The sequence below is a fragment of the Copadichromis virginalis genome, linkage group LG19 (assembly GCF_057382275.1).
Source record: "Copadichromis virginalis isolate Kocher_CV1m ecotype Utaka linkage group LG19, C_Virginalis_male_GT1.1, whole genome shotgun sequence".
NCBI classification, from domain to species: domain Eukaryota; kingdom Metazoa; phylum Chordata; class Actinopteri; order Cichliformes; family Cichlidae; genus Copadichromis; species Copadichromis virginalis.
The window spans coordinates 12,124,685-12,148,665 of NC_140636.1; the positions used below are offsets into that span (position 1 = coordinate 12,124,685).

Sequence of the window (23,981 nt, forward strand, 5' to 3'; positions counted from 1 at the left end):
CATCCCGTTAAGGTGGTTTCTCTTTGAGATTGATGTGTCAGGAATGTTGCCGGACAGCTGCACAGGTGTCAGGTGTGTTAGCCATCAGTCTGTATTTCCTCTGAATTCCAGCAGAAATAGCACAGAAATCATTCCCATCCAGAGGCTGAAACTCCTGGAAAAAAAGGAGGGAAAGTAGTTGGCATTGTGCAGAAGCCTTTTCACCAACTGCCACAGTAATCACCTGTCAAAGGAAACGGAAGGAGCCTCTGCCTAATGACCCCGAGGCTTTAGAGATGAGCCCTGACGGCTGACCCTGATGACTTGTTTTGTAAGCTAAGAGGCACGGAGACGTACGAGTAAAATGCACTGCAGTAGTGCTCACTTTTTTCTTGTTTTTTTTTAACAGCGGTGCACAATACATCAGACATCTGGAGGTGTAAAGGGGCCATATGTTTTGTTTTGAGTTCCAGGATATCCTATACTCACTGCAGGTGCAAATACATTGTAAGAGACATTGACGGTTTCCAATCATCTAAACAAACACAATCAAATGGGCTTATTTTTAAACAGTACAGTAGCTCACTGACACTAAAAGCTGTCTTGACGGTGAGCGGGTTGCTTAAGCCCAATCACATCTTGATTAGCTATAAGGTCAGCGCAATTAACGCGAGCTGCACCTCTAAGTCGTCTGTTAGGAAAACAATTAAAGGCAAAAATCAAGCTCATCTCCCTAAACGCCCGGTCTCATGTCGCCTTAGTCAGCAGAGGGGAGAGTTTAGGATGAGAGCAGGAAAACAGCGTGAATAACAAGTGTCTCTCCAGACGTGTAGGTTTAGGAGCTGCTGCTGCTGTTGTTGCTGCAAAGGTGTTAGAAAACTCGACCGAATCACTGTGGGTTTAATCAGGATTTTCTCATTACTTGCTTTCTGGGGGATGATTGCAGCTTTCTGTTTTCTCAGTAAAACGTACAAATTACACTGGCTTTAAAATTCCTCGTTGAGTGATAAATCATGCAGTGCAACGCACACACAGAATTACACGTCTAATTACTGAAAGAATGCTGCTAACTATGCCCTGGTAGCATTTACACGGAGCTCAAAGTATAGCTGAAAAACTGAAATTATAGGGCACAACCCACAGCACCTTTAGAGATGACGCTGAAAAACATTTGCTGGCTGAAAAATAATATTCAACATAGATGTAATTAGAAATAAATAAATGCAATATATCACCGTAACCACGTTAAGCAATTTTTATTTTTGTTATTTTATGGCTATTTTATTGTTTTTATTTTAATGTTAAATTAAAAAAATTAATTTACTGAATTTCAGTGAGATATTACAAAGCTAGTAAGCAGCTTCCGGTGATGGGACGCCTTGATCCTGCATTATAAACGTCTCAGCTGTTGGATAAGCTATGGCGGTGGAGCCACTCTGCTGGACAAATTATGGCACAATTTCTCAAATCGCATGATTTTAATGAATTGTGGCCTTCTTAAAAAAATAATAATAATAAAAATTAATGACATTTTCTGCAACATATGTTTTCCACAGCTTTATGATATGCAAATATCAGCCAACAAATATCAATATCGTTCAAGTTCTGTTAAAAAAAAACAAAAAAACAATACCTTTTGATTACCAGTTTATAATCTTCCTCAAAGGTTTCATATACTCACCTACAAGAGACACACAATTGATACCCAACCACACCCCCCTCTGGATTAATCAGACAGATGCTGATAAATCCACTGTGGGTTACAATTTAAATTACTAGCTCAAAAGCTACAACATGGTGCTTTGTAACATCAGATGACATTACAGTTAACAGGCCAGAACTAAATCTGATGACAATAACTTGGTGAGAGATGTGCGTCGTTATGAATGGGGTTTTGTTTCCATTTATTCATCTCACCCTGGTTGTGTGCCATAACTCACACCCAGCAACCTCCACTGATCCTGCATGTGGCTTCTTGTTGAATTACACTGGAGTGCAGCCTACTGTGCTGTGTTCCCTCAGCAACCGGGCAAACATACTAATCACACACATCACAGCAAACCATCTTAATACTTTGAGAATGTTTAGATAAATCGAGCATGAATATGTACACAAAGAGAGAGAGCGAGAGAGAAGTCTCTGGTTATAAGACTAATAAAAGAAACAATTTGGAAATAAAATGTCACAATTGTGTATTTATTTATGCTTTTGCAATATTTGCTTAATTATAATGTTCTGGTTTTCACTCTGAACCAAAACTGCAACTTTTTTATTATTTGCCATTGTGGTTAGAAACCGAGTCACTCTTTCACTGGAGGAATTTAAAGCTGATAGTGGTCACAGGGAACACTTGGCTCATTGAGATCCAAGGAAACTTAAACAAACACAATCAGGCTGTGTATATATTTGTTGTGCAGACACCAGAGAAACGCAATTCACAGCAAAGCTACTTTAAAAATACATAAATCAGTAGTTGCGAACGTGAGTCACAGCACCCCAAGAGAGCAAAAATAATCATTCAGATTCAAAAAGATTGATCTTGGCTGCTTTCTTATTTCCACGTTGATTGAAATACTTCCAGGTTATAGACATACATCGCCTTGGGTCACAGGAAGGTACTGACTCATATTGAAGGGTCAAAAACAAAAAAAAAAAGGCGGGAAGCATTTGTATCTTCATTTCATTCACAGTTTACACATTTATTTGTCCAGACATTTTAATTTGCCCATCTTTGATCTATGGTTAGCGGTCTGCTCGTTGTGGGAAAAGCCTCAAGGAACCAAGCAAGCTTATGGGTTTTGTTAACCTAATTAATCAACCTAACTGGGCTGTTACCCTCAAAATGCACTTGTTTGGCTTTGTCTCCTCGTGTTGTGATACATATTTTCTTATCACTGTTGCTGCTGATTCTTCGTATCAGCTGTTGTTGTCCAAACGTGTGCTAAAGCCACTGCAGCAGCAGCCAAATTTGACACAATTAATTCCCTGGCAGCGTCGGGGCGGCTCGAGCCACGACGGGCTGCGCGTCCTTTCTTCACATTTCAGTTTTGGTAGCGATCACTCAAAGTCCTTTATTGTATGTCACAATCTTACAGTCGGTTGCCATGGCGATCTCTGGCTCCAGCTGATCTACACTGATCTGTGGGAAACCAAAGCAGGACAGAAAAGGTCAGTAGTGCAAATGGAAATATTTCGCACAAATCGTCAGATATAACAGCTTCGATGCAGTATGTGCGTGCTGTATATGCAACCGTATATCACCGACACGAACCGCTGCATAGAGACTGGAAACTGACTGTAATTCTCAAAGGCTTTAAATGTTCTGTATTTACTGCTAATGTGCAAAAAGAGCCAATTTGCCAGATTAAAGTCTAATTTGAGGTTTGCATCACCTAATATTTGAACCAGAGACAGATGGCTGTTGGAGTTGGAGGCAGAATCCTAATCAGACATCTTGGTAGGTGTGAAATGGGGAAGTGGGACAAATTGAGTAGGCGGGGGGTCCAAGAGAGTGGGGCATTCATGTTGCATTTTGGGGAGATCTTTTTTTTTTTCCCTTTTTTTTTTTCATCTGCTATCCTTGTGAAAGTGCAAAAAGGACTTGTGAGAAGAAAAAAAAAAACAGGCCCCTCTGTGGAACTGGAGGCAGCTTTTCACAGGACTGTTGGCGGCACATATGTCTGAAGTTTTTTGCCATATGGCTGTCTGAGCTATTTCAAGTGGTAATTAAATCCTAAACATTTTAAAGCCAGAGCTGGTTGGCTTGTGTCAGCAAGTCATTTGGCAGAGAGGAGACAAAGAGAGAGGGAGATGGAGTGGAAAAACATAATTGTGCCATTGCCGTTTAATGAGTAGAATGATACATACTGAGGCAATAAGGCTAAAGTTAGATCTCAGCCCGCTAGTCTGGATGGCATCAGTGGCGGTGAATAAAGGCAATGGTGGCTCTGGGCAGATCATAACAGAGCAGGTTGAGTCTCAGAGGGCGGCGCCTCATTAGGACAGCGCTGCTGCACAGCTCAATGGGAAATACTGGAGAGGTCAGGAGACGCTGGTCACCGACATCATCATTCAACCTGAGGCTTTACATTTGCAGCTCTGTGTTTGCAATGAACAAAATCTCAGGACTGAGCATGAGCAACCGAGCATTAGGCAGGAGAACAAAAACTGTGCCACCGCAGAGACTCAAACATTCATAATTTAGACACATATGCTCGAACACACATCCAGCATATCTGCAATTTTAGAAGACCCAATATAAAGCCCTGCTTAAGTCTGTTCTGTTTTATTCAATGTTGAAAAATTACAGCGGGGGAAATGATTATTTGATCTCCTGATGAACTTGTAAGTATGCTCACTTCAAAATAAATGAACTGTCTTTTTTTATGGTATTTTCATTTTAATGCAGAGAGAGAAAATCAAAGGAAGAAATATAAAATGACCATCAGTGAGTCTCGGTTTGGAGCTCCATGCAAGATCTTGGCTCATAGGATGAGGATGATGATGAGAACGGTGGTGGATCAGCACAAAACTACACCGGAGGAGGTTGTTAATGATCTGAAGGCAGTTGGGACCACGGTCACCAAGAACACCATTGATAACACAGTTCCAAAAATCTTTGGAGGAAGAGAAATGCAGAGTATGACCCAAAGAACATCATCCCCACAGTCAAGGTGGAAACATTATCGAATTATCGATCGAATTTCCCAGAGGAACCCACCCGAGGGATTAATAAAGTTCTATCTCATCTTATCTTATGCTTTGGGGCTATTTTTCTGCGTAGTTTAGAAGACGGCTTCCTCAGTACCGTGATATCTTGCCTGAGAACCTCCTTCTCTCGGCCAGAACACTAAAATTAAATTGGGTCATGGATGGATCTTCCATCAGACCTCAAAACATACCCCCAAGGCAACAAGCAAGTGACTCTGGTTGATAGTTCGTCTCTCTCAATTAAAATAAAACAACCATAAAGATTAGCCTGTTCACTTCACTTCAAACTTACAAATTTAGCAGGGGATCAAATAATTATGTCTCCAACTGCATGCTCCTTAAGAGAAAAAGAATTGGGCATGAAGTACCTGCGACATCTGTGGAAACAAACTGATGGCAAGCGGCAGAGCCAGGCTGAAGGCAGCGAGACACACGAGACTGTGGACAGGCAGGACGAGCCTCTTTTGTCTCTGCAGGAGAGGGAGCCTGACGGGAAACAGAGAAGAAGAAACAAGTCAGTTGTCAGCCATACACCCAGACCATGGGCAAAAGCAACAGGTTCTCACACACAACACAGTGCAACATAGCCTGGGCTGCATATATAGTCAACAAACACACATATGCTATGAGTGTTTAGGGACCAACCAGCTACACATTTTAAAATAAAGGTGAATAAAAGCTGGATCATCTTATTATATTTATAATCTTCTGTTGAAAACTTTAGGTTCTGGCCAGGGTCCCAGCAAAATGTGCTTAAGAAAGGAACATGACAAACACCCAAGACATTGACGGAGTCTCCAACTCTGTTCAGGTGCCAGTCAGCACAAGACCTATGCAGCACTAGGCAGGCTACTTTTCCACACCATTCATCACCGAAGTTAATTCAGTGCAGTTAAGCTAAATAAACCCCGGCAAGAAAGTCATTTGTCAGGACCTGATAAAACTCACGTGGATCAGCAGGTGAGCAGATCAAAACATTTTGATTTCACACACACTATCAGCTGTCCACTCCGTCGTTACACATGTTTAGCTTAAACAAGCCTTTAATCACCATTTATGCAGTTAAAACTGAACCGCATGATCCTTTGCTAACATTTTGCAAAAGGTTTCAAAAGTGTATTCCCATGAGCTAAAGAAAACAAATGCATGTTAATTTTTTTAAGGGCATTTAATAAATCAAACGCATGAAATATGTTTCTCCTCTCTCTCCTCGCTAACCCTCCACTAGGATAATCCCCCTTTACATTGAGCGGGACAGCGAAGCTCAGCAGGAGCTTGAGAAAGAGCCGCTCTGTCTCTCCACCGCTAGCGACGCCTCTCCCCCTAACGAGGAGAGCTACTGCCTAATGAGAGAGCTCATTAACACATATGGCTGCCATGGTTTAATTAGGCTCCGTGCACACACACGCACGCGCATACACACACACGCACGCGCATACACACACACACACACACACACACACACACACGTGGAAAACTGCATTTTTAACAAAAAAAGTCAACGGGAGAAAAGTTGCAAGGTATGTGAGACGTGACAGGAACTTGGATTCGGGCTCATGTGCAAAATTTAAAACCCCTTTTTGGTCAGGTGAAAAACCTGAAACCAACCAAAATCAGTGATATCATTTAATGTAATACTGCATTCACGGGATCTGACTACAACCTGGCTAGTGGCCATATTTTGGTCAAGGTCTTACCCAGGTTGAACTGTTTACATGGACCTGTGTCTCCCTGTTACCATGATCAAACTGGCTGTTAGACTATCCCCTGCTGACCTGTGGCGAAACACAGCACTAGATGATGATGGAGGAAAAAAATAAAAAGCAGCATCATAATCAAATTTAATATTGTTAGTCGTTCTACTTATAACTAAGTGCATTACTGTGAAATGAAACAGCAAATAAAAGCATCAGAAATTAACACATAATCAACTACAACTGTTTTTCCCCTTTAATGTGGACTAACAGAAACAATTTCTAAATTACTAAATCTAGGATATCATATTTATATTGTTTATTTTTATTATACAAGTGTCCTAGAGTTTGCCCAAAATGTGCCCAAATGTGTTCCCATTTATTAAAAATGAATTCCTGACAGCGAAACGGTTCATTTTTATTCACTCGTTCGCTTCTGCTGAGCCATCATTTGATTTATTTTGACATGTTGGCCAGTTAGAGCAGAAAGAAGCGTGCAAACATGTGTCAAGAGGGGTTGTGTAATACAGACTTTTCACAAATGTTACAAAAAAGGGAAAAAATAATGGTGAGCATGTCTATTTTTAGCAATATATCTTTGGTGTCATATTTCAATATGAAAGAGCCTTAACATGGCCAGTTTTGACCATTGTGTTTATCTAAACAGTCTCGCTACTGCTACTGCAGGAAATATACTATCATTTATATTATTAAATTGTTATAAATAACACCTGACTTAGAATTTAAATGCTGAAGCAGTAAACCTGACTCTGAATCAGGTAACCTGGGTATCTTACAGCAAATGGAAATTCCCATTGCAGATTAATGTAGTCTGGGACTTAAATAAATAAACAGATGAAAGTCCAGAATTCACTGCACCCCCTCACAGCTACTGAAGCACATGAAGGCCAGAACCTGCAGTCACTCCCCGTGTATCTGTTCTCAGCAGTGTAATCCATCACTGAGGGGCCGCCCGGGGACGTGTCTCCATCCCCTTGTTCTCGCTCCATTGAGAGCCAGTGAAGGCGAGCTGATGTGGAGGACGGCTGAGCAGCGCTGCAGCCAACCCTCGGAGATCTACGCTCACCCCACCGCTGCTTTCTCTCTCGCTGACGGTTCAGTCATTCAGCTGCCAGGAATCCCAAACACACCTGGGCAGTCGGCCCCACCGACTGAGCCCGCCCACTCTGAGAGGTCTAGACAAGTGCTGTCAAGGATCTGCAGAGACCGCTGCATTCCTCGCTGCACCACAGGCACAGTCGCGCCATCGATCAACGGGCATCTGCATAAACACCCTTTGTCATTAAAGCACCGTTACCGTCATCGCACACAACGCTGAACCAGTAGAGCTGATGTGCAGTATCGAATCAGTATTAAACAACAGCCGAGTAGATAACGAGAGAATCACAAATATTCTTTTCTTGAACAAAAATTGGACGGCTTTATAATTAATTTGTGGTAATTTAATTAGAAGACAGCTGGATCCTTGAATTATTCTAACTCATGAAACTTTCACCTCCTTCATTACCGCCATAACAGCATAATCAGCCTCTTTAAAAAATAGTTTATGGAGTTTGATAAAGACAGTGGTTCTCTCCATTAAGACTTAATTAAATTAGTTATTTTCCTGCTGCAAACACTGGCTGTTTGGTCTTCTTTTCCTAAAAAAACTATTCATATCAAAATGAAATCATATTAAGGAATGCATTTAAAGTGCAGAGCACAACCTCACTACTCGTACAGACAACAGAGGTCAACATCAGCAGTTCCAACAGACACAATCTACAATTAATAGCATAAAAAGCCAGAGGAGTCAACTTTCCAGTGAAAGGAAGAGATCAGTCTCCATTGAAAGTCAAGATTATATTTTCATTTGAAAGACATTGCAGGGAATTCTTTATTTGATCAGGAACAGTGTGGTTCTTCTACTGTTATCCTGTTTTTGTGGATATAAAAGCGATGGAGCTCAACAGCACACTTTAAGACAGACGATAAGGAATCAGAAAATCCAAACATCTAAACGGCATCAACATCTTTCTGCCTTCAGTCGTCCGATACATTCACAGGATAGCTTTATTAGGTGCACCAATCGGTGCTAGTATCGGGTTGGTTCCCGTTTTGCCTTCAGAATGGTCTTAATTCTTCATGGCAGAGATTCAACAAGACGCTGGAAACATTCCAGACATATTGACATGACAGCATCACACAGGTGCTGCAGATTAGGCAGCTGCATGTCCGAAATGCAAATATCCCATTCATATTCAAGAAGCCAGTCTGAGATGATTTGAGCTTTGGGTTATCCTCCTGGATCCTGGGAATGGGAAGGTCATCAGCAATACTGCTGTGTAGGCTGTGGCTTTTAAACAAGTCTGCCAAGAAAACACCCCAAATACCATTACACCACCACCAGCCTGAAACATTTATATAAGGCAGGTGGGATCCTACCATCCGAAAGCTGTAGCAGGAATTGTTTGGCACTGAAATGGCAGCAGATCAGCTGTTTCTGAAATACTCGGAGTGGCCTCTGCATCATCAAGAATCACTTCTCTTAACAATTCTGATGCTGGATTTGAACTTCTGCAGGGTGTCTTGTGTTAAACAGCAGCTGAACAGGTGGAAACACACAATGGCTAAACTAAGTTGAGAAGTGTTTCTTACTTTTCCAGTGCAGACATGATCAGGGGAGGAAGCACCAGGATTGGCATGGGCATGACTACTCTGGTCAGGGCCGTCTCCAAGAGAGCCTGCATAAAAAAACATAAACCAGGAATATTAAAAAATACAAATAAATTTGCTTTGAATCTGGGAAACAATGCAATCATTTAAGTGTTTAAATGCACGAATACTGACGTGTGAAAGCAAAACACTTAAACTTTAAATTGTTTGCTATTTAAAAGCATTATAGTGCATATGTTGCTAAACAGCAATACCAATAACATGATCCATTTAATTTTCAGAGCTGAGGACATACATGCCTGGCAGCTACTCTTGATGTTCCCACCACGTTGCCGTTGTTGTCGAGCACGCTGATGCCCTCTGACAGCTCAGAGTGTCTCATGAGCACCACGTTGCAGACATTTGCACTCGCTGTGAAGACAGAAGAAAGTTTTTTAAGATCAAAGGGAAACGTGCCACTGCCACTAGGAATGTAACATACAGTCATATTTGGAATGAGGAAATCGTGATGTTATGGACAGAGATAGAAAAGGTTTTTTTTTTAAAAGCACCGTTTTGACAGCCTTAAAAGTAATCAGTCTACTAACTGATAAACAGGTTTTCTATGAAGACGCCCACTGGAAAAGGGAGGTTTGATTTCCTTTTATAAGTCCTATAAGGATGAAGGACTAAACTTTGTTTGTTCTGAACTGCATGGATGGATTCAGAAGTTGCACATATTCTTTTTCAAGATGTAAACTCCACATCAGTGTCCTGTGATTATTAAATATTTGCTCAAAAATAATGAAGCATCTTGGCTCTAAGGATGGTAATATCAGTCAATGGGTCACATGGCTGGGTCCACCACTTTGATGAAATTCAGAGTGACTAACCTGTGGCGCTGACTTTTCCTCTTGGATTTCTACGAGCGTGACCTTTTGTTTTCTTGTGAAATATATTTAAAAATCTGGACTGACATTAAATTTACTACAGACCCTGATGCGCTACAATAACTTTGATGAGCCTTTAACTTTTTATCATGAAGTGAAAAATCATCATTTGTCCAAAATGTTGTAATGTAAGAATCAGCATAAAACTAACTATAGAACTGGCAGCAAGGCAGTAAAACTGCAAGGACACTCAGCTGCCAACAAGAAATAATAATACTTTAACACACAGATTGATTAAAAAAAGAAACTTGTAATACCCGTACATAATGTTTCTTTAAAATTATATCATATAAGGCTCGAGTCATCACTTATTTGTTTCCTTTTTGCTAGAAAAATAGGAAATAACTGCAGTGTGTACATGCAAACATGTGCAAATATACACAGAAATACAGTATATTAGGCAAAAACAGAGTTTGTACAATTCTAATGACATTTAAAAGTCAGTATTTGGTGTGACCTCATTTATTCTCCAACACAGGCTGAACTCTCTTAGGCACTCTCCCCACTGACTGTAGCCCCAAAGCTTGGCAGAGCCTCCGCCGTGCTTCACAGATGGCTACAGACACTCACTGTTGTACTTTTCTCTCAATCTCCTCCGTCCACACTGACAATGACTTGAATCAGACTTAAAAATTGCTTTCATCACTCCATAAAGCCTGTTGCCACCAACTTTCAGTCCAGTTCTTGTTCAGTTTGTCATACTTCAGCCTGTTCTCCTTGTTTACTTTCCATAAGAACAATGACAGCCACCCTTCTTTCACTGACACATGGATCAGCTGACGCGTTGGCTGTATCACTCAGGTCCCGTGTGAACCCTTTGCTGGATTTTTTCCTATTTCTTAAGGATATAATTTTCAGATACTGTTAATCAGCTGTAGACATTTTTTAGGCCTGTCACAGTTTCCTCAAATTTTTTGAAGTCACACTGCACGCCACGCTGCAATAGGCCAAGCTGTTGACTCTCTGGTAATCACCTATTACTCAAGATAATTCATTTTAAAAGATATAAAGAAATGAAGCATGGCTCAAGACTTGCACAAGACTATTCTTTCAAATGAAATAACCTATTAACTACATTAACTCAAGGATTGGCACTAGACCTATAATACAGATAAATAATTTCTGTTTGCATATTTACATTAAATATCTACAACTGCATGTTATTTGCACATTTTTGGTTACACAATAATGTTAGATGAGCAGCCTATCATTGATCTACAGTCCATTTTAACACATCAGGATATGCAATTAGGTCAGAAAACACCACAGCTTAAGAAATCGCTTTTGCCCTTGTTCCCTCCTGTAAGGAAAATCATCTCTTGTAAAAGAAGCTAACAGGCTGAACTGACATTGTTATGAAAACTCCAAACTGCCAATTACCACCGCTGAGTGTCCCTGTGGAAGACACTGAACTCCTGTTTACTCTTCTCACTCCTCAAATGAAGAACATTATTGCCATGTCATCGTGTCAGCGTTCAGAAAACTGAAGCCGTGCCTCTGCGAGACTCTGACACACACAACAGTCAGATCACAGAGAGGCTGGCAGGTTGACAAACAGCGGCGTTGCTTCCCTCTGATTATTCACGAAAACTAAAATGAACACAAATGTATGTTAATATAGATTAACCTTTCTTCTTGACTCTAATAGGAATAAGACAAACTCATTTTAGAGAGTTTAGTGGTGCTGCCCCGAGCCTTTTTAATTTAAGACAACAGCGTTCAGAGTTATCTCTACTAAAGGCCGCAGGGCTGCCAGGTCGCTTTGTGAGGGGAATTCAATTGACTGAGCAAATAACTCTTTTTACCTATAAGGGATTTTTTTACCCAGACCAGTTAATAATAAAAAGGGACAGACAGGGTTGTGGCGAGGAACAAACAGGAACAAACACTACAGTTAAATAGAAACTCTTAAACACATAAATAAAAGCATCAAAGTAATTACTAAATTAAATTGATAAAATGCAAAATCTGCACAGCTTAATGTTGAAATATCTGCCTGTCATTTGTAATTATTTAAAATAATTACATTTGTGTACATTTTAATCATCATCTCATAACTGGTGGTACACTCACAGAAATACATCCAAGAATTTTTTGTACATAATTACTTTCTAAATATCACAAATAATGACAAATAAGACAACAAATAATTAACCCCCTAAATTTCTGCCAGCGTGGCTTTCCCTCCAGTTAAGGTCTTCATAATCTAATTGAATGACAGGCCGCCGCTTGATTAGGTTATTACAAATAAATCTAGCCTTAAGTAAGCAAACAAAATCAAATGGGCGAAAATTCAAACGGCCCTTTGCTTTCGTTCGCTTCAATTAGCCATTTTAATTACCTCTTATATTGGCCTAGCAAAACAACAACAGGAACAACAATGAACAAACAGAAATCAGGTAAATGAGGCCTTGACATAGACGCCACTTTAAGGGTAATTATCCAATTTGTTTGCGGCAGCAGAGTTCTAACAAGCAGCCAATTACCAGGCAAAGGCTGCGCTGTAGAAACCTGTTGATTTAATTAGAAGAACCGCCATGGTAAGGAAAGGGGGGGGGCAAGCAAACAATTTAATTATGAGCCAGCAGCCCGGGGCATTCTGGGACACGGGTCTATACCCCTGGGTGTGATTGTGTTTGCGGGAGAGTGGCATGAAAATCAGCTTTGTGGCTGCACACACAAAGCCGGCTGTCAACGCGACGGTAAGCCTGCAGAGAGGAGAGCGGGCGGAGGGGAGCGGCGTGAGACAAAAATCGCTCTATTTAGCTTTCATACAGGGAATTATTGTGATCAGAAAACAGCTTAAATAAAAAGGTATAATATATCAAGAGCAAGGAAAAGAAAACAATCAGCTTGTGTGTGCGTTTTTTTAAATATACCTTTTAATAGCAATTATTGCAGAGCTGTTAGCCAAAGGCGTTTCATTTGTTTCTATAAAACCCCCAATTGTTTTATTACTATTACTAAAAAATATCTAAGCTATGACATTTACTTTAAATGTCCATCCAGGGCTTAACCCTTCTCTGTCCCACGAGAAGCTCACCTGACTTTTTACATTTTTATTTAACTTACCCACTGCTGGGAAGGGGATGAACCTCTGCACCAAAAGCCTGGTGGTTGGGCTGAAGCGGCTCGCTCTCTGGATTAAAACGTTTAACCCAACCTGAAGATAAACCAGACACAGATGATATGATCAGACACTGTGTGTGTGAAAAGCCAGCACAGAAAATTTGGAATTCAGAGCTCTTTCTTTCAAAGGGGATGAGCAGAGCACGAGAACAGCCACCACCAGGTTTAAACATACAAGCATCAGAAAAAGGATCACTGGGAGAAAGTGGACTAAAATTATGGGCAATGTGTTTAAACATTTGATGAACGTAACTTTGCAGTGTTTTAACATTTCAGATTGGTGCATTCAAAAGGCTATATTCGCTCAAATAACACACCACCACGCCACTTCATCCTCCAGCTCCCTCTAGCCCTGCGGGGGGTCGTCACCAGAGCGGACGTTTAATTGGAGCGTGCCTGCCCCCCTCCAGGGATGTCGTACCAAACTCCAGACACCCCGCAATTTCTTTCTGTGCTTGCTGCCATTGTCAAGCCTGAGGGCATCAGCCGGATGAACACCCAGCAGGACCAGTAATTGGCTTGGTTGGAGCTCCTTGTCCACACTAAGGGTTGTGTCAGGCAGGTGTGTGAACGGGTATTACGCCCCTATGACATTTTATTCTGTGGTGACATAGAGGTAAGAAGAGACGTTTAAGTGATTGGGATATTATGAAGTCCGCTTTTTTTATAGTTATGTTGATATCCACCTTATTTGAAATTTTGCCATTTTGGATATTTGGTGTTTAACTGAAGAAGTAATGCGGTGAAAGACCACATGCTGAAACTGCACAGAAGCCCAGATTACCAATATTTTCTTCTGTTATCAAGGTGGTTACAGGAACCCTTCGTTTAGTGTATGTAACAGACAAATTAATAAATAATCTGCAAAAAAAAAAGAAGGCTTATTGAACATTTTTTTCCCCATCTGTGGGTAATGAAGGGATTACAAAGACCTGCTTCTATACATTGTTCCTAGTTTCAGTGAATTATCAGTTAACCTGATGGATCCTTAGATGTCGAATGAGACTAATACTACTATTTGGTGATTTTCAAAGTCCTTTATAATGGCCGATATAATCAGAGATTTTTTTCAGACACAGCACATACACAGATCCCGCAAATAGTTGTTAATGAGTCTTTAGTCCACAACAAATCATGGATTTCTCATTTACATTACTTGGATCAGCTGGTTGTTGGGTTTGTGGTGTTCCAAACATTTGTTGCCAGCAGGGAAGTTGCACTGTTTTGGTAGAAAAACTATGCAACATCAACACTCATGCCAAGGTTGAAGGCTTTACTTTTTTGGTTTTTCCTTTATCAGTCAACACAAGATTTGCTGGGACTTACAGCAATGGACACTGCACTGGTAACCGCCCCAAGGTATCCCAGCAGGAACTTGGAAGCTGGAGCTGGCTAAAGTGGCAGAAAACAAGAGGAGACAACATTATAAAAGCACTTTAGCTGAGCAACAGAAAAAGGCATTTGTAATGTGTGTAGTAATGGGCCAGCTGGGATGCCATGCAGGTACAGTACCTTGGAGGCATTGCGGTTGCTGTAGTTAACACAGGCATTGTGACTTTGGTTCAACCACTGCCGTACAAAGGAGAGGAAAGTGAAAAGTATAGTAAGATGTAATAAACTGCGATAATAATACGTTTCATTTAAGGTGATTCTCCTGTGCATTTAAAATCAGCTAAAAGAAGCATCTTAACCTACAGGCTCAGCCACTGGCTCTATCAAGCATACGAGCAGAATCAGTGACAGAAGAGACTCCGTTATTTAAACAGTGGCAGCCTCTGTCTCACACCACCCGGATTTCTTATAATTAATTCTTAATTTATTCTATTCATTATTGTTTCTGCTTTTTTAAAGCATTTTCCATTAATCCCGCAGCTTTACAACTGATCATTCTTAGTTTTATTAAAACAAAGTCACATCATAGTCAACACTTGCTCATTCGTTGTTTTTCTTGAGGCACTACCTACAGCATATGTGCCATGTTTACAAAGTGAAGTAATTTAGAAAACCAAACTACGCCAGAGATGAATTTCGAAGAAATACCTGCCAGAAGACGGTAGATGCAAGTGTTTGATTAGGGAGAAGGAGGCCAACAACCTGCAAAGAAAGAAAGAAAGAAAGAAAGAAAGAAAGATTTCATAAAGGAAAATCAATAAATTATCATTATTTGTAGCATTGGTATTGTATGAGTGTGTGCTTTGGAAAAACAGAGTTTATGAAAACCACTCTTACCACTGGTGTGCCAAACGGGATAAAACCTGGTAAAAGATGATCAGTATTACCACTCTTACAATTTCGCCTCTACCCTTTTTCTCAGATTTACTATAAATCTATTCTTTTGTGCAGAAATGTCCAAGCCCTTCAAAAAACACTGTTCTCTTCTTTCTAACTTTGGATCACGAGGCCAGTTCCTATTGGTCTGACATTCATGTGGTATGTTGGTAATTACATGTTAATTGCTTCTGTCCTTTCCTTCTTTTCTTTGTTCTCACTTCCACTACGGTCATCCTACAAAAAGGGTGCTTTCAAACTGAACCAAAGTGCTAGCATTTGCTTCTTCACAAACCCCAAGTAGATCTCTGTCAGCACAGCAGAGAGGTTTTAATCAGCGCCCAGCTGAGCGTGACCTTTTCCAGGACTGAGACAACCTGAAGAGCCCTGTTGAGCCATGACAGTCTCTAAGGTGAAGACGCCTCCGTATTGGACCACTTAAAAGCCCCGAGATTCCCCTCCACTCCAAAGTTTCCACTCTTAGATACGCTACCTGACATCCGAAAAGGCATGAGGATCTTCTCCCCTGTGTCGGGGTGGATGATGGCCTGTAATAAGTGCATAATGATAACAATCAGACAGTAATGAGCACCGAATGATTTGGGTTAAGTCAGTTCATATGACTTATAAAGAGAGCACTGCTGTGAAAATAACTAAAAGAAAGTTACTGCTCAGGGTATTTAATATTAACTTGAATATATAAAAACCACTGAGAAAATGGTTTCAAATCAATAGATTAACCAGTTATTGCTAATCGACTTATTTATTTACATCACTCATTTAATCATATTTCAGGAACAATGCATTGCACTTGGGGAGCTTTTGAAAAATAACCTTACTCCTTTGACAAATATAACAGTTTGACATGTTTGCAGTAATTTAACAAAATTCAACAAAAGTTGTTATCTTCACAAGTAAAAGAAAAATAGTGACTGAGTTGTCGGATACAGTATAACGCTTTAAAGCAAGCCAAAAGTATTCACCACAGAAAAAGCTCCCTTTAAGAAGCTAAAGATGCTAATGCTAATGTAAAATACTTGGAATAACAATATACTGATGCATAAAAGTACGAAACACCAGTGTCATTACCAATTGTGGGGTGCCGTAGAAACCCAACCCTAACACTTAACGCAATATTTACAACAAATCTAATTTCTGTTATGGTTTGGGTAGCGAGAGCTATCGTTTTTAGCATGTTAGCATGCTATCATCTTCTAATTTATATTAAAACACAAAGTAAAGTTGAACCAGGCAGTTTTCATGGACAGTTAAGGGATGTCTAGTGAATGAAATTTATCCTGCAGACTGCCTGCACACACTGTCAGCTGAATGTACGAACTGGTTGCAACCACATCGAATGGCTTAATTAACTCCCCCGAAACAGGGAGCAAATTTTAACAGCAGTCTTTTCAGCTAGACTAAGGTACGAGGCATTTTCAAGGTTTACCTTCTCATCTACCACACAAGAAAGCATTTGATCAGTTTCAGATTCGTTCTACAACATTACAACAACTTAACCAGACGGTCAAAGTGATAAAGAACCACAGGAAGGACCGGCAACATTAGGTAAGGCCACCATAGAGCCACGATTCCAGTGTCACTGAGTGAATCTTGGATGACATAAAGAGACAGAAGCAGCCAAAAGGAATTATGGCAGGTATTTCTAGACAAATAGGAGGCTAACTTTAGAAAGCCCATTTACTTTTAAATGATTTTAGAAGGATTGTGGGGTGTTTTTTGTCAATTCTACACAAATATTCAAGCAATTACACCAGACATTATCCCGTCAGTTTGCTATTCCCACTGTTACAAAGTAGATAAGACAGATGATGTGTCTTTCCCCCACTGCCTTAACACTGATCAAATCTGCAGATTGGAAAAGAACGAAAGCGATTACACTGCTTCCTCAGGCTCATGGAGCCAAGCTTCGACTTGTGAAAGACCACATACGTACATGTGATAGATATACCACTATCATGGCTGAATATAGATTTTCCTCTTAGTCTTGAATGAACTTGGGATGCAGTAAGAAAAATCTGGAGACTAGTTTAAACTATAATGATCTAACAAACTACACAAAGAGTTCTAGGTCTTTAACACTCAGAAAGAGTATAAACCTTAGAAGCACATAAATAAGGCAAGCACCATGCTGAAGGATAGGTCGGTTTTGGGGAGTTTTGGCAGTTGACAACCCTGAAACCCTGCAAGAGCACCAACTGTTTCATGTTCTCATACAAAAACAAACCTGGACGTAAGCCAGCCTTCAGTGTTCATATGGAGCCCAGTTTGAGCCGGATTTGGTTTCATTCCTGCAGAGTGTGAAATTGTTTATGTAGACTGAACTGCATATCCTACACATGAAATGGAAGCAATAGCAACCATAATGATAAAAGAAGAGTTACTTACTTAAGATTTGTCTGAACAACCCTTTATACACACATTAAACCTGACCCAAAGACAAGTTTATGTCGACAAGATACATACTTTAACGTAAAGTCCACTGCATCCCATCCGTGGTTTAGAAAATTAGTTCTAAAGATGAGAGGATACTTATGGTTCATCTGTATTTAGAGTGTTTGATTAGATCCTTAAATACACATTTTAGTGTCGAGTTCAATATGAGCAAAAACTGAGATGTAACAGCTTTTAATTTTTAATTTTCCAATGAAAATGCACATTTTATAAATGAATAAGGTGGACGTGGGAAGTCATAAGATTTAAACAGCATCTAAATTAAAGAAATGCCAAACAAAGTACAAAACTAATTTCACAGTGCTGACATTGCACTTAAAAATACATTCATTAAATAATTCATCAATTCATTACATTAATTAAGTTTTATTTAGGTGAGGCATAAATATCAAACATATAAATCTCTGGCAGTGTTGGACGTTGGCAGTTTGTAAATAGATATTAAAACTTTAAATAATTTTCTCCCACTTTAACCGGCTGCACCTGTAGTTCAACGACTGTCAGCCGTCTTGCAGAGCTGGCACTTCCAGCTAATTAACACTGGAGGTAAAACCGCTCGCCTGCTTCAGTGTCTAATTTTAATGTAGTTACTTCAACATGGAAGCCTTTTTTAATGTTGTTTTTGTACACTCTTTGGTATATTTGCGGTATAAGCACGTAACACCAGTCAAACCTTACCCGCTTCGAATGACGTTACTTTTTTTGGAGTGTTTCACTTAGATTGGACCCAATAATGACATTATATAGAGATGGATCGTATTTCATCTGCTTCTCTTAATAGACAAAGTAAGCAAAAACAGAGAAATCTTACCTGCTTTATTTTCTGGGCTTGCCAAAGCTGTAAAGTAAAATAAATAAGAAAAAGTAGAAAGTCTTTCAATGCTTCTGTGTTTAAGGGGGATAGTTTGTCTGTCTACAATATAGTTTACAAATTTAATATGTAAAAGAAAATTAAATAAAAAATTACATTAAAAAATGATGAAATTTCAATTATTATATTTTGCAATTATTAACAGGACTGTACGGTTAATAATATTGTTGAAATTAAATTAATTAAAAAGACTAAATTTGGTTTATTTTTACAATTAAAATTGTTTGTAGTACATCAGCTATTGCAAAAGCAGTAGACTTGAAAAGAACAGATATTTCAAATTTAAATATTTCATCTGAACGTTTAAACAATTAAAAATATTGACTGTAAATACCTCCTTAGATAAAATAGAAGGTTAAGTATATTCACAGAGTCTGCTTCACAGAGAAATTACTGTACAACTAATAACGAATAAGTTGCTTCAACGGTGTAAATAAAAACTAATTATTAAAATGTTGCAACAATATAAACTTCGTTCATACCATAAATATTTCCCTGGCACAAACATTAAAGCAGCTATTTTTGATTTAGCACTCAAAGGCCGGTTAGTGCCTGCAGTGCACAGATAATCCACTCAAGGGCAGGAGACACATGTCAGACTGCATAGAAGAGGCTTTTCAGAAAGGTTTGCAGTGTTTCAGATGCTGAATTCTCACAAACTGATGTTGATGTGAGTTTTCAACTCAAGCTGACGCATATTTACCTGAGCATTCGTCACTCCCAGAGGCAGAGTTCCTTGCTTGAAATGGTCAAGCAGCTCGACGCACTCCCGCAGCCGTTTCTGATGTGACGGAACATGAGAGTCAATAAAATGTGAAACCAAGTCTGGCCACTCTCGCCTCTATGTCAGCTTAGATGTGTATTTGCCCTCCTGCTATAGGCCTCAATGTGTGATAATTATGTTTTACTAAAACCTCCGTGATGATTTTCATGTGACAAATGAGTTCCCTAAAAGGTAATAAGGAGCTTACTGTGGTGTGATCATTGTCTAATATGGAGGAAAATACAAGGTCATGAGGACCAATTTGTTCTAATGAGCTCGCCATCTGTGTGTGTATGTGTGTTCACGTTTCTGTAATTGTGCGTGTCAGTGTTAGCCGTGCACTTTTTTCTTTTTTTTTTACTGTATGCACAGGAGGTCATGTGTGCGTGCGACCGAAGGCAAATCAGGGCTGTCCCTGTTCCACTGTCTGAATTAGGGGCAAGTTGAGGCGATGCCTGGCCCAGCAAGGTGTCATGTGTATCAGTGTGGGTGTGGGTGAGTGTCTAAGCATATGCACTTTCCACCCCTCCCAGCAGCCCCATATGTCCACACCTCATCACATCCCGGGAGGTACTGCAGCTATTAGTGTCACCAAAGAACCCACTAACAGCTTCATTACCCAGAGCACTAGAGCTGTGATGGCTCCATGAGCAAAATTACCACAACACAACCAAGAACTGTGGAAATGTTGCAATGAGCAGAGCAGCCTAACATTTACAGAGAATATCCTGTAACCTAAAGGTGGCACATTTGCTGGCAGTAGCTGAGAATCCTTCATTTTAATTATACCTTTGAGGTTTTCTTCCTTTAATTCAACACCTCCTTCAGTAAATTTTGGCTAATGTTGAATCCCACAAGATTATTGTGCTGCCGTTTTAGCCCAGCTAGGAAACCACTGCGGTTATATAAAACCTGACTTCTCTAAAGATCACCATCACAGATCATCTGATGGAGTTTAATGTCATTTGTATGCAGATATTGTGATACTGTGGCTAACTTGGTAAATAAGCAACCCACGCATGTGATCCATGTAACAAATCCAAAGGTTTGTTTACCTCTGTCACAAAGAGCGTGCTGGGGTCAATCACGTCCAAGAAGTGCCTGAACCGGCCAAAAAACGTGTTCTGAGAGACAAACGAAATGCACATTCATTCATTCATATACAAAGCAATTGTTAGCAATATTGTTTTTTTATTTAAAGACCAAACATTAAACTGCAGATGCAACTTTAAATATATAATCAGTGGAAAAATCCTGATCTGGAATGTATAAGTTCAGAAAGTCCAACTTTCCACCCAGTCTGCATATAAATTGTTGATCAATTATATGCAGCCAAATCATGATTATGAATCGAGAGCCATGGAGATTCCAGCTGTCGCCCAGTAAACAGCAATATTACCGCTCGCCAGCTGTTTAAACACGCCAGGTGGAGCCTCCTCATTAATGCCAGAGACAAACTGTTTCCTATCTGCATCTTTTGCACACCCAAAACTACTCACACCGTTTTGCAATTCATTCTAATAACGACTGTGCCAGAAATACCTTTCGAGAATTTATTCATAACCGAGCATAAGGAATAATTTAGGGGAATCAGCAACGTGCCACGCAGCCTCGAAAGCCTCCTATCCCTCCCTAACTGGAGTTTAATTACACTAACTGCTAATTTGGATGAAAATCTGGTATCTGACTCACTGCTGTGCCTCGTGACTTCCTGAACATATGGATGGTTTGTACAAACATGGCACAGGGGAAAAGTTGTTAAATCTGGTACATTCAATTACCCACCAGTGCCACTCCAGTTTGACCAGTTTGAGTCGATACTCGAGTGGAACAGACTTGTCTCAGCTTTACTGGAAGGGTAACAGGGGCTTAATCTTATCATTATGTTGTATCAGATCCTGATTTATGAAGACGCAGCCTTTTGAGTTGGTTTCCACATTTCAGCTTCGTCTGAAATTCCACTTTCAATGGAGTAAACTTAACAGTTTTAATAAAAGAAAATTCAAAAAAATATCTCCATGTAATAATTTCACAGGATCAAAATAGGGAATGCTGGAAATTCAATTTTTCCACAGTTCATGCCATACCGTTATACCGGAGTACAGATGGAGACCTCCCCAACTTAGACCAATAGAGTTGGAGTTAAATGCAAATCACCTCAGTGATGGTTAAAAAACTATGAAAGCACAGAAATTAGAGCTACCAAAACAAATAACCATCCTCTGGAACAAGAGATTAAGCTTTGGTCTTTTTCAGGACATTGTCGTAAACCCTACAGAAAATTCCCAGCAAACCAGTACTTTGTAAAATACTCAGACCAGCTCACCTGGCACTCAAATCACCGTTCGTCCTCATTCAGAAAATTTGTTTATGAGCAGAGAACATGCCTACATGGCAAAATGCATGTGGGCTAATCACATATTTGTGTTGACCAGCAGTTGGACAGGTGTACCTAATAAAGAGGTTGGTGAGTGTATACATCTTATGTCTTATGTTCTTCTTTTTCATTTTTACTGACTCAATATATTTGTGTACAAAAATACCACAAATTGATGTAAATGTATATTTATAGCAGACTAAAAAGTGTATTACACAATAAATCTTCATTTTCTGTTAAAACTTAACTGATTCACCTGGGCGATGGTTTTTGTTACATGTGGCTTGTGGTGCTGAACCGCTATACCCCATATAGAGAGCCGTTTATGACATTTGTCTCATTTATCTAAATGAGGCATATAAGAAGTCAGACACCAAAAGAAGGTCGTACAGTTCAAACTGATAAAGTAATAAACATTTCTCTGAAAGAGCCTCGAAGGTGCAGGCTTGTGTGTATTCGCTTTTGAGGGCACTAGGGTTGAAATATAAAAGGCTAACATAAGATGGAATAAAAGCATATCTCATGGGATACCTGTATGATAACAGCTGACCTGCATATTTTCTGTTAGCACATACAGTGAGGGTCAAAAAGCATTTGAACAACAACACAGTATTTTGCAGTTTTAGCTCTGTGTGCCTCCACAGTGGATTTAAAATCAAGCAATCAAGGAACTATTTAACAATTACAGATATTTTTCAGGAGCTAAAAGCTTGTTGGATCAACATAATTTGAAATAAAATGACTGTTTTTAATACTTGGATGAAAATCCTTTGCAGTCAGTGACTTTCTGAAGTCTAGAATCATTGAAAAATATTCAGTGTCTCTGACTCGCTGCTTTCGATGATTTTCTGCACTGTAAATCGCTTTCTGATCAGTTTTGCAGCATTTGTGCCGAATCGGAGCACAGACTATATCCCTGTATACTTCACATTTCATCCTGCTACTTTTATCAGCAGTCATGTCATCAGTAAACACTAGTGACCCGGTTCCTCTGGCAAGCATACATGACCGTGCCATAACATTGCCTCCACCCTGATTGACATATAATGAGGCATGTTTATCTCCTTCTCCATACTTTCCCTCCCTGCACACTGTAGTACAAATTCATCTTGGTTTCACCTGTACAATGATTGACACCAACCACTGAACAGTTATTTTTAAACCCCTTGAATAGAAGCTGGAAGCCTTGACCTTAATCACATCTTGATTTTAAGTCAAGAGGTGGTGTGCAGAGGCTAAACTACAAAAAGCTGCGTCGCTGTCCAAACATTTATGGACCAGCTGCGTATTACAGATTTTTACAAGTTTACCTTTGCTCTTGTGATGCGTTCAATGCCCAACTTCACCTAAAGCCTTTCGGATACAGCTTTAAAAGTCACAAGGCTTCACCTAAAGTTATGGTATGACTTTCATTTCAAAAGCGCAATAAGATATGATATGGTATAATGGTCCTAATATGGGTTTAAGAATCCGCCTGCGGGACAGCGCATCTAACCACACACACGCATAAACACGCTGACACGGTGAGTGGGTGTGGTCTGTTTGCCACGCAAATTATGTCCAAAAAATATATTTTGTTACAAGTGTATCTGTTTATGATCAGATAAAAACTGCAAGTACCTGGTCGAAACGAGACTTGCCATACTGGAAGGGCGGATATTCAGACATGCCGCTTCAAATCACCGCCAGCCCTCTTCTTCTCTGAGATTATTAAATGTTTATTTCTTTCTCACCCTCCAACTAACTTTTACAGCTGTGGGACTGCCGTCAAACAGTCAGCTGGCCAAGTTGCACTGTTGGAAATGTAGTTTTTCCGGTCTGCTTCGCTCTGACAGGACGTGGCTTTAACCCCTTTACAGGATAACTACATTTCCCAGAAGAGCTTGCATTGTTTTCGCCTCTTTTAAAACGGGAGGTTAATGTCGAAAGACCTGCACTGGGTTTGGAGTACAACGGTTAAAAAGAGAAATGCTCTTGGTGAGTGCGAGGTTGCTTGAGCTTATAGAGGATAACATATCCCCTAGTGGTGGTTCTGAGGAGCAAACAGTAGCAGCTTGCATTATACAAATGTGCAACAGGGTAACCCAGCAGGAGTTGGGTTTGGTTTGTAAAT

The 23,981-nt window shown here is 39.9% G+C and overlaps 1 protein-coding gene across 1 annotated transcript; it reads right to left on the reverse strand.

Annotated features, from left to right (window-relative positions):
* Positions 1-1,341: 1,341 nt before the first annotated feature.
* Positions 1,342-23,657, reverse strand: sfxn5a (sideroflexin 5a). Its single transcript, XM_085441464.1, has 14 exons — positions 23,489-23,657; positions 20,547-20,615; positions 19,432-19,509; positions 18,669-18,695; positions 15,879-15,933; positions 15,347-15,372; positions 15,158-15,211; positions 14,630-14,686; positions 14,444-14,509; positions 13,061-13,151; positions 9,355-9,470; positions 9,042-9,127; positions 5,058-5,175; positions 1,342-3,118 (listed from the first exon to the last, which is right to left on the reverse strand). The coding sequence occupies exons 1-14, from the start codon at positions 23,534-23,536 to the stop codon at positions 3,041-3,043; spliced, it is 969 nt and encodes a 322-aa protein (XP_085297590.1). The 5' UTR covers positions 23,537-23,657; the 3' UTR covers positions 1,342-3,040.
* Between the last annotated feature and the right edge of the window lie 324 nt (positions 23,658-23,981).

Coding starts and splice junctions, on each gene's coding strand:
- sfxn5a (XM_085441464.1), bottom strand. CDS start 23,536: ATGTCTGAATATCCGCCCTTCCAGTATGGCAAGTCTCGTTTCGACCAG. Junction 20,616..23,488: donor GCAAGTCTCGTTTCGACCAG/GTACTTGCAGTT, acceptor TTTGTCTCTCAG/AACACGTTTTTTGGCCGGTT. Junction 3,119..5,057: donor TGTTTCCACAGATGTCGCAG/GTACTTCATGCC, acceptor GGTTTCCCACAG/ATCAGTGTAGATCAGCTGGA.